The 12,216-nt window shown below is 36.8% G+C and overlaps 1 protein-coding gene across 1 annotated transcript; it reads right to left on the reverse strand.

Annotated features, from left to right (window-relative positions):
- On the reverse strand, positions 1 to 897 carry LOC124215685 (histone-lysine N-methyltransferase SETMAR-like). Its single transcript, XM_046619370.2, has one exon. It carries the CDS (start codon positions 895 to 897, stop codon positions 1 to 3), a length of 897 nt encoding a protein of 298 aa, XP_046475326.2.
- Between the last annotated feature and the right edge of the window lie 11,319 nt (positions 898 to 12,216).

The raw sequence follows: 12,216 nt of genomic DNA on the forward strand, positions 1-12,216 counted from the left end.
TTAGTAGTCCCCTCCGCTATCAATGACACGCTGCCAGACTGACGGGAGGTCATTGACCCCATTAAATGTTCCATCTTCATTAAGGCTAGTAATTGCGGTGTTAATGGCGGAATCCAATTCTGGTTTGTTGCTATATCGATGGCCAGACAACCGACGCTTCAAATGGCCAAAGCAGTTGAAATCGCACGGATTCATATCAGGTGAATATGGTGGATGCGGCAACTCAATCCAACTCCTGTCTTCGATTAACTCCTGAACTACGTAGGCTTTGTGGGGTCTAGCGTTGTCATGCAGTAGAACTGGTGCTCTGATGTTGCGATGTATCGCCCATTTTGGGATATATTCCTCTAAAAACGATTTACAGCGCTCGGCTGTCATCGTGATATTTTCCTCATAAGTTTTCCAAAACGCCACGCCGTGAACATCCATGCCCACTATCAGCGAGACCTTCCTCTCGTGCAACTCTGCGCGTGGTATGGGCTCGGCTGATGTGCCTGGTCCAACCCAGGAGCGCGCTTGATGTCTTTGAAGGGGGGTGAAAAATTCGACCCAACTTTCGTCCAGGCAAATGAATCTTCTTAAGTCATCTTTGCGATGACTAAGCCACGACAAGTTCATATGTGCAATATTAACTCGCTTCTCCTTCTGGGAAGGCGACAACGAATGAGGAACATATTCGCCGAGCTTGGACACCAGACATAAATCGTCTCTTAATAGTCTTCCTACCGATGCGAAGGGTATGTTCAGTTGTGCGGAGATGTCATTAATGCTCACTCTACTGGAGCATCGCAACAGTTCCTGGATTCGTTCTTGCCTTTCTTGTCCGGAAGGCGATCTCGGTCGACCCGACCTCGGTGCATCCTCGGTATTTGTCCGTCCCTCCTTGAACGATTTCATCCAATTAATCACTGCACTTTTCTTGAGCGCGTTCTTGCCTACTGCTTTTTGCAAAAGTTTTCCCGATAGTCCAGTTGAATAATTCAGCAGAGTACAAATTTTCAAAAATGCGCGTTGTTCTTGCACAGTTACAGACTTCCTCAATTCTGCCGTTGTCAAAACGGCGCGTAAAAACAAATTGCGTATGTTTTCTGAAATTTAAACGTCAACACTACATAACAGTAACATAACCTCAAACTTATCACAAACAGGTGGACAACTGTGAAAAAATAAAAGTGACCACCGAATTATGATAGGACCTAATAAAAATGTTTATCGCTGTTCGAAGTGCATATTTTGCCATTGGTCCTTTAAGATCGGATCTTTTTATTAATGATTCAATCGATTCGTTTGGAAACATTGTAATTTGAACTTTTTCATTACATTTGAATGACGAGAGCAAATGTTTTTTTTTTTTTGTAACATACAACGAAACTGTTTTGAAATAACACGAATGTACTCCATTTTATAGTCGATACTGGACTCTTGTCTTTTCTTTTATAACGACGAGTCTTTTCAAAATAAACCCTTACGCTGTCTATTGCGAATGAACAAAGACTTTATTTCATTCGGCCTGCAATAATTCGAATATAAGTCATTTGTGCGTTACTTGGGATACAATATCGTTTAATTACAATGGCAAAGATATGATTAAACAGAAGGAAAAATAATACGTTAATTAATCATGTTATCAAAAGACTGCCTTGTCAAGACATTGAGAACCGCATTACAATAGGTATTTTTTTTCCCCAGACGGCTTATGTTCAAAATAATAAATGGAACATTGTTCATCCACGTCGCAAATATATTTTCGTGGCGTTACTTTTTGCACTCTAATAATATCGTTAAATACGGTGCCCGGATTGGCATATACGGATAGTGGAACATAGAGGATAGAACGACGATGTTTCCAACCGGACATCGGTTCAACAATAGTTTAGTTTCGATGCGTTTAGGATGATTTATTACCCGCATTTCGACAAGACCTTGGGCTTATCACGATTAAACGGTTTCACAGTAATACAAGTTGATTATAGATGGATTTGATATTACTTCGTCCGTGCATCGAATTACCGCATGACTGCAAAATTGTATACAAACATTCACTTTTGTATGGAATTTGACAATTAAGATACGACTCCAAAGTGGAGACTCTCTGCATGAATATACAAATTACAGCGACATATACTTTTCAAAAAAGCTGAATTTGAAAACGTTCAAATGAAGCCAAATATTGTTGAATATACAAGACCTTAAAAATGGCAAGTTTTGTAAGTGAAAGGCATGCTTTCGTCAAAAAGAAAGTTACACAGTTATTTGTACAGTATAATGCGTGGGCTGAGAATACAACAAAAAATAAAAAATATGCATCGGTTTCAGAAATTTATTAGAATAGAGAAAAAGAGGAAGTTGAAAATGCAAAATACGCTATGATCGCAATTCATTACGAAATATTTATGGTGATCACAAACACGGTCATAAGTACCTAAATTATTCAAGTGATTATACTCGGTGTTCGTAATTTATTTTTCGTAGATCTATTTTCACTCCACTTTTTCCATTTGCTGTTACATTTGCGTATTAATGTTATCGGCCGGCACATTACTGACAGTCGGATTGACGCAAGATCTTGATTGTGTCAACCTCCGTATAAAAATAAATATTCGTATTGACTGGAGACGGAAAAGTTGTAGCGGCGCCATACGAACGATTGTTTGGAATAGAAAGTCATTCCGTGTATAGTTCACAAAAAATAACAAGGTTTCATTCGAGTTCTACGAGAAGTTCGTGGAAGTTTCCAATAGCTGATCTCTGATCTCTAATAAGTTATTAGATAATATATGTATGAGTAATCCAATATGCGATCAGAATAAATTTTTCTTCTCTTTCGAGCTTTAAATTCTTTCCATTATAATTATTATTATTAATGCGCACCGATCATGCGATCGTAATACCGTACATGTAATAATAATCACTTAAACAAAGTATAGAAATGTTGGCAACTTTGTTTGCGCGTGTTTATGTTATACAGAGTGAATTCCTAACGACTGTATGATCCATTGTCTGCTGAAATTTAATGCGCATGCGCTACAATCCGAGCAAGTCTGTTAGCCAGGGCAACCAACCGTTATAAACGCAACCTCAAAAATTTTTTAGGTTACATCCATCGCGGCCGACTGTCGTCTAAATTCATGACAGTTGGTCACCCTGGCAAACGGCCACTCACTGATTCAGTGCTACCAACCGTACGCTAAATCTATGGTCCTGGAAAAATTCTAAGGATTTAAATCATTTTTTGGATAGTCTGATATTGCAAAATAATCAAGTGACAGAAGCATGAAGAAACTTTCCTAGTAATTCATATTTCTGGTTATATATTTTCAATTATACATTCAAAAATAAAGTAAATAATATTTTCTTCCAGTCTCCAACAACTGTTTTGTGTAATTGCAAATTTCACAATCTTTATCGTTGGTTTGAGACGTTCTTGAACGTAAAAATGTCAATAACGTGGTTAAAATCTGTTTGGTCCTTGAGAAATGAAGCAAAATCATGATAATTATACGATTATAGAATATAAAGAACAAAAATGTACTCCGTGAAATCTTTGTACGATTCTGAAGTTTTAAAGTACCGTCTATTTTCACTTTGAATACAACTTGTTGCCACCGGAGGGTTGGCAGCGCTGCGCCGATTGAAGCGCGTGCGCATTGGATCCTAGAATAGAAACAAACTTTAAATTTTAGGAGACAACGAACCATGCGGTCTTTTGGAATTCACTCTGTACATGCACATTGCGCGACAAGCGTCAGTCATTCTTACAAATTTAACAACGAGTCCACATTCTTTTACAAGGTATATTTACACAAAGGAAACATGAAACTTTTACCGTCAAATATTCATAGTACTTCGCGTCGGTTGCTTCAGCTCGCGTGTGAAACGATAGTAAATTAGAGTTCCTTTCATCTGGTAAAATGTATTGAAACTTTAAAAACTTAGTTTCTGTAATAACGAAACATTTCGTATCTCATAGTTCACGTGGTTTGAAATGAGGTTAAGATAACTCAGACAGAATTGAGAATGTTATCCACGTATCTTAAAAGCGAAAAAGGCTCAACAGCCTCATTTTATATGCAATTATGAACAAAAACACTGTGATACATTTTTCATTGACGCAGAAATAAATATATGTGATGAATTCTACGAATTTGTTACTACAATTTCTCAGAATCCATGCCATTTCTTTATTTCTGCGTCAAATGAAAATGCGTTGGATTGTTTTTGTTCAGTATTGCTCAAAGAATCGAGCTGTTAAACTCTTTTTTGAGTTTGAGATACGTAGACTTCGATATTTGGAGTTATATACGACGACGCCGAGATCGACTGGCGCACTTTACCCTTAAGGTGCTGCTATGCACGTAACGTAATAACAAAGTCAAATTATATGAATTTCGTGTATAGGCAAACGTTTTGCGTACATGAAATAACTAAAACATAATAGTCATTTTGCTACATGTGACTAATAATTAGTTCCAACTCTCATCATTTATTTTCGTACTTTTGTACCCTACTGAAAATTATTTTGCGATAAAACGCATAACGTTATGACCAAAACTCGATAAAATACATAACAAATCATAAATCGAAATCTATGATTCGCCATACGATTTTTTTTTGTACTATATTTTATATACAAAATTTAAATAACATTGTTCATTTCGTTCGTTAAAAAAAAAAATTTTGAAAAGCAGTCAAATTCTCACCCGCTTGACCACAAGGTCCTCTTAAGTCGTATTCAGATCTTAAATTGCCTCATAAAATACATCAGAATTTCGGCCATAGCATTATGTGATTTATCACAGAATAATTAACTTTTAGTAGGGTAATAGGGCAATACATTAGTGTAATTAAGGCCAAATTTACTAGGTCTTAAGACCCGGAGAACGTTGTGTCATTAAAGTTTTAAAATTTTTTTATTAAAACTAGAATAGTGCTAAAAACAAACGTGACAAATTGTAAGACGCGTTGGTATAAACTTGAACTTTTGTTACGTACGTATACGCATGAAAATTGTATAAGCTTAGCTCATTTGCCAAGAAAATACACAATAAACAGAGTTACGCAATACGATTCGATATCTTAGCGTAATAAATCTTTCGATAAGGAACGTCATAAATCTTAAGGTGGAAAAATTTTCTCGCATTATATCCCAACTACAACAAAAACGATTCTCGAATTACGATGATATGAAACGGTGGGTGTGGTGATAAAAAATTTACCGACTGTACAGAAGAAAGTGTATAATTGATATAAAATATTATTAATACAGAGGAACGCCGTTGATTAATTATTTTTTATCTCGGGTATAAGTCATGTGTCAAAAAAATTCTGTGCTGTATATAATGATAATTAAGTAAAACGTGATGAAAATCACGACAGTTTTAAGCGTGCGCGCGTACTCGACTGTAGTTGAAATACAATACGTTCAAGTAACCATCCATCAAATCAGGGCTTAATGCGGTACCGTCGTCATTGCATAAATCCACTTTAAGCATATTTGCGAGCCGTGTACGCAATCCACCCTTTTCGTAATCTAATCAAACATCCTTTGATCAGTACTAGACTCCAAGCCACGCAGCGTCGCTTGAAAGGAGCACAAAAATACTTCATTCATCGGTTCCAAATGCACCGTATCAGTTGACATCGTCGGAACTCGAAACACATTGAATCCCCCAAAGTGATCAACGGTCCAAATTACGAAAAGATCAACATGTAAATCGGACATGGTAAATTTATAACAAGGACATAAGGATTACTCGACAATTTAGAGCTTTAATTTGTCAGGAATTCGTGTCATTGAGAGTTTTGGCTCTTCGGAATGATAAAACTTGACATTTTGGTCCTTGATCCATTCGGCTTGCACTTTTATCTTCACAAGGGAACACTGCAGTTCCATGTATATATTTCTTGATATTCTCCAACTGCAGTTAAAATAGAACTAATGGAATTGCAGGACCAACTGCAGCAGACTGTAATAAAGTTACACCGTTACACGGTCATGGTCATACCACCAATGCGGAAGTAGCCCGACAGCGGTCTCTAGGCAGAGGCCGATGGCGAGTGTTCCATGCCGATGGCCTTGACATGCACTTGTAACAAGAGCTGATTGCCACTTGGTACGGAACAACACTGCACATGTTGATGTTGCTGGGATAAAATTTTTTAACGCTGTTTCACGACAATTGTTTCTAACAATTCGTATACAGGGTGGGGCATTTGAAGTGTGACAGAGCAGTAGTACTCAAACTATTGACGGTACTCAAAAAAGTTTCCGATGAAAGTTACGTTGTTCGAGGAGGCCGTTATGCCGGAACATTTTATTTCTTTTTCGTTGGAGGCGCTGAAGTTACGTCAAAGTTAACGCCACTTTTTTCAATGGAACAAAGTATTTTTTTTTTTTCTACGTTGACTTTGGCGTAGCTTTAGCACCTCCACCGAAAAAGAAATAAGGTGGTCCGGTAAGACGGCCTCCTCGAACAACGTAACTTTCATCTGAAACTTCTTTCAGTATCATATCAGACTTTAAATGCCCAACCCTGTATGTGCAGTAAAATTTTTCAGCAACATATGAATTTACATACGCAATACGGGGTCCGAGTTTACATTGGAGACACTAAACGCTGCAACTAAAGATCTCGACGATCATTGGATCATCGCGTATGACGAAAGGCGAGGTTAAACGGTCATTCAAATGACGGTACAACATTGGGTAACTCATTGTGATAGATTTCTGAACATTAACTGAGAATTGTGGAATTTTTGCGTATCTGAATATTGTATGAGAATGATTTACGATTAGTATTTAATTAGGAACGAAAAAGATCTTGTAATCCAATTGGCGAATTGCTACAGCGAACCTGATTATCAGCCAGTGTGTTATTTGAGAGGAAAAAAGGCCAATCCATTTGGTATGTCGAGACAGCCAATGAAACATCTGGCTCTTAATTACGTCTCGAAATACTATTCGTGTTTCCACAATCAGCACGTAATGAAACGTAATCTTCTCGCGTAATCTGCACTGCACACCCATATTTCTAAAGAAGCCAATTACCGATTGCGAGTGTGTATAATTACTGCGCGATAACGAGCGTCTTGGGTTATGTCACCGGGAAAAATTTTACCACATTTCTGAGCAATTAGATTAAACGTAGGTCTTGGAAAGCCTGACCGAATTTTTTACCCACGGGTTACATCTGCCAAGACCCAGTTGGTGAACGTTAGGAAATGTTAACGTAGAAAATAATTTTCAATTTCATTCGAAGAGTCGCGAATTTTAATTCTGGAAGTTGTAACCGACCCTGACGATAAGATAACCAACGCTCTCAAGTTTCCTCTCATACAGCGTATGCTTGCAGCCTTGAGGAAAGTAACCGATGCTTGATTAAACATGTCGACGGAAAATTGATCATTTTTTTCAAGCATTAAAAACATGCAGTGCTCGATGTGAGAAATATCTTCCCTGTGTGCATCGTATCAATACAGTTAGCTGCTCATTTAAGCGCATATCTCATACTTTGGCGTATTCAAACATGACAAGTAAATGTACAGATCTGTAGTATCGGACAAGACTTTGGATAAATTTACAAGCGCATGCCATTTGTACATGATATTTTTTGAATATGGTACTTGCACACCAGTTTTGACCTTGGCAGGTTGATGGCGACAGTGCAAGTATTGAATGTGAATGAGCATACGACTTAACAGCTGTGCTAATTAAAAATAAACGTTTTGCTTATTTTAATTGGTAATATCGCGACGTTCGGTTAAAAATATTTGAAACACACTCACGAGTTGAAATTAAACGTCCTTACACTTCGATATGCGATTGACTAAAAGGAAAAAAAAATCATTTTGCAGAGTTCTGTTTATCTTGAACGGACTTCAAACAACTGTTGGAATATCTACAGGTAATGTAACTGTCACTTCGGTATGATCAGAGGCTTCTGATACGAGGTACATAGGTATGATAATATATTCAAACTCCGAGATGTCAGGGTCTCTGTCGAGTTTTTTTTATACTAGGTGCCTGACACACTCGAACTTTCATCTCAATTATTTTTACCGTACAAATTAATTCAAGCGTACTTATAAAACGGGCATATTATTTGCGTCTTGTTTAGTTAAACCATGCCAAGGTAAAATTTACGAATAAACAATTACGACGGGTAAATTTTATAGGTACACAAGTCTTGCACACCGATAAACACAAGTGTGAAGATCGTATTATGCATGTACATAGTCACAAGTACTAGAGTGAAGTGCGTACTATTTATGACACAGATGTTACGCTTTTGCAATACGTATCATGTGTGTGTATACAGACCGTTAAAAGTTCGAAATACTGCACGATATCGAACACATATGTAAACCAGTCGAATTTGACATTTTCTGAACTTGACGAAAAGTTGTTGGATGAAGAACGAAATTTTGCAAGCAATTTTTTACGCGCGTGTGTCTGTGAAAACAGATAAAGGTCGGTACATATATTGGATCGGTTGGGGTTTACCATTGATTGCGTGAGATTCTTGTTTGACATCTGAAATCACGTTACGATATCATTCGGATCATCATTATTGTGAACCAACAGTGACTGTTGCTGGACCTTCGTACTGTACGCACGTCTCCCCTCTTTAATAAACACCTTTCGCCTGTTCGCCTTTTAATAAGAGTACTTTTATTTTGGCTATAAACTTCCACGTGAGTAAAGAGATAAGATGTTAACTGGCACAAATGCAGAGCTCAACCTGCTACGACTCTAATAAGATTTTACGTAACGCAAACATGTTTTTTCATGTGTGTTTTCCGTACGCAAACTAACCGACTCTACAACGGCAGCGTGAATCCGCTAATGCGCATGCGCGTAGTACAGAAAAGACTGCTTTCAACTCCTAGGGCTTAAAAGTGGTGTTTTCTGTACTGCGCGCATGCGCTGTCGCGAATAAATCTGACATTACGCGATCCTAACCTCAATTTCGTGAAAAAAACGCGTAACATACTCTTATTGTGTAAAGAATTGCGCGCAAACAGGTGGCAGCGGTTTTTTTGCCTCGAGTATTTGCGATATTCGTCTTCCACCACTCATATTGCAAACTTACGCTCGGTCCGAAAATACCGAATTTGCTTTCTTTTACACAACATCCTATTTCATGATCGAATATCTTTCGAGTCGGATTAGTTTTATACCCAGTTCTTAAAGTATTTCGCAGATATAAATCTGCACTTGATACGTATATCAGGTATAATAAACATTATACACACGTGGCTTTCCATATCAAATCGAACAGCCGATTTTCCCGACTCTTCTAAATTTTTTCATTATTTTTCCTGATCGTTTAATGCGATGCCGACGACATGAGGTTCGCCATTCAGTTTACACTGCACTTTCGATGTCGTTTAAAAATCAACTTAGTCAATTTTGATAGTTTGAAATTTCCTAATTGCAATTTCCGTTGTCTAATTCTTCTGTCGTGCCACGTACCAGTATTATTTTTCACACATCACATGTACCGACGTATGCATGGTCATATCTCTTATGACACCGCAAATCCCGCCAGCTGATCCGACCTGGATAAGAGCTTTTTTATTTCGCATAATAATTATTTATCTAAGCCGGCGCTTTCGGTCTCTCCAATTTGAATGACGAGGAGATTACGATTTCTTCGCTACGCGAACGTTCGAATACTCCAAGCCGAGAGATAGCATCAATATTACTCAGAGGTGTTGATTTGATTTAGTCGCGATTGTGGTTGCTTTTTTTTCCCCGTTGTTTCTTCATGTTTTATATCCCCACATCGCTCGAACATAAATAGTTTAATTTTTTAACTCATTAATTCGTTGATTTATCAACAGTTTCAACTCGGCGCAATGGTTCGTAATTAATTAATTAGTGATAAAATTTTTATCAACATATTTGTTTATACTTTTCGCCTTATTTTTTTTGTACAATATATAGTTTCTCCGAACAGTGTATAGTTGATAATGAAGACGGGATTACGATTAATTACAATCGACTCTGGCATTTGCTAGTAAATAAGTTGGGTTATTCCTATTGCAAAAGTTACACATGGTAAAGAGATATTAAAATTTAAGGTGGTACTGACCTAGGCATAAATAATTAATAATGTTCAGCAGGCTATTCACAGTTGGAAAATCATCATGTATTCACGTAAATGTTTTTTTTTTTTACATTATTATGAGGTTGGTGATGGAAACCAATGAATAATTTTTTTCTCAGAAAATTTCAGTGAAATAATTGACCTGATTTTATTGAACTGCCTGGTTTCTGTGAAAATGATCTACAGTTTCTAATCTATATATTTATCTTTTACTAGCATTCTATGGAAATTAATTTCTCGTTTAAAACTCGTGACGCCCGGTGAAGAATAATAAAAAAAATAGAAAACATTAAAAATACGAACCATAGGTTTTTACAATATGCACGAGTTCAAATTTTAATTCCTAATCTCATTCAACGCGGTCATGAGAATTGCGTCAATTGAGCATGTGTGTACATGTAAGCTACTACGCAAATAAGTCTGTCACTTGCCGTTAATTCAATTGCAGTCACATATAACATACGGGCATCAGATTCTGAAAAAGGCCCTCAACTCGGGTCAAAAAGTCAATTACATCTTTTCATAATCGACCTTCACGTTTAAGGCATTACGATACTCGAATCTAGGTCGAGAACTGTACGACAAAAAGAATCGTTAAAAACAGGTTGATACGAATTGTTCCAATTCAGAGAAAAAGTAATAACGCTTTGTTCGACCTTATTTTAACCACCTAAAAATAGAAAATACTTATTAACGGAGACAGACTGTTTGCTGTTTATAATTTAGCAGTTAAAAAATTCAATCGCTTCGCAAAGGTTGAAGCAAAAAATATGACAAATCGAAACTGCGGTCAATTTTGAATTGTGCAGAACCTTTGACGAAGACCGCCGATTGAAAGAGATAAAGTTCTCTGAAGCTAGATAAAACTTTCGTCAACTCAAAGTTAACTAACATTTAAAAATTCAGACTCGATCCAATGAATACACGGACAACTGATTTTGTATCAGTGACTAATACGGCATTGAAATGAAAATGATTTGTAAGTGAAGTAATTATTTGATCGATAGAAGACGAGTGAATTAAAAATTGTACATCGGAATTCAACGGCAGTTGAATCGCGTGAAAATTTCAGTCTTGCTGTATGTCGTAACAATATTTTCAACGATAATTTAGTAGAGTCAACAGCTGTAATAATAAATTACAGTAGAATTCAGGCCGCATCTTTTATTGCTGGCAAGACACGATCGAAGAATAAAACGTCGAGTGAAAAAAAAAAAATTAATTTTCTTAGATAAAAATCGAAAGTCTTACGGGTTAAAACTTATCGTTTATATTGCGCTGCGGATGTACATAAATACAATTACGTAACGAAGGATGGATGGAGAGATATTGCTGATTAAGAAATACAGAAAGCGTTCGATCAAGTTTGAAATTTGAACGTGAAGATAAATACGCTCCTGTTATCAAAAGCAGTGAAATGGTGCAATTACGATTACGTTTCGCGATATCTTGTACGGGACTTATCTCAAGTTTTAAATTTCATCGATACTTTCATGATTTTTCATGATCGAGAAAAAAAACATGCGACGATGTTTGCGGAAAAATATTCGGGATTACTTGAATTTTCATTTTCAATCGCGTAAATACGTTTCTTCGTAACGACATAGATGTCAGAAAGAATCAGGTTTCTAATTCTTGTTGAACAAATTGCTGATAAGATTTATTGTTTTCAATAGGAAAAGAATGTGAAACACAGGAACAAAATTGATTATAATTTCCGATTAAGTAATATTCCAGATTTCTTCGAAATTGAGATAAATTTGGTTTATTGAGCAGTTAATGATAGTAGTTAAAAATTCGGTAACATGTCTGATTCTCCTAATGTACGAAAATTTCGGAAATAAATCAAGAAATAAACCAGCAAATTAACTTATTATTGGCAGCTCAATTTGAGGAGTGTGCAGAACGTCGCCCTTCGAAGAAATCATCAGGAAATTGATCAAGATGAGACCCTGCGTTCAATAATGCGATTTAACGCGAGTTTCTACGGCTGCTAGTGACCTAAATCAACGGAAAATACGTAGAGCTTCCCGGGACTTAAACTTTTCTGGTGAATCAGAATATCTTGTGAGCCAAAACACAATAAAATTAACAACACCACCGC

This window comes from Neodiprion pinetum, chromosome 3 (assembly GCF_021155775.2).
Source record: "Neodiprion pinetum isolate iyNeoPine1 chromosome 3, iyNeoPine1.2, whole genome shotgun sequence".
NCBI classification, from domain to species: Eukaryota; Metazoa; Arthropoda; class Insecta; order Hymenoptera; family Diprionidae; genus Neodiprion; species Neodiprion pinetum.

Excerpts from the sequence above, each read along its gene's own strand:
- LOC124215685 (XM_046619370.2), bottom strand. The coding sequence starts at position 897 with ATGAAATCGTTCAAGGAGGGACGGACAAATACCGAGGATGCACCGAGG.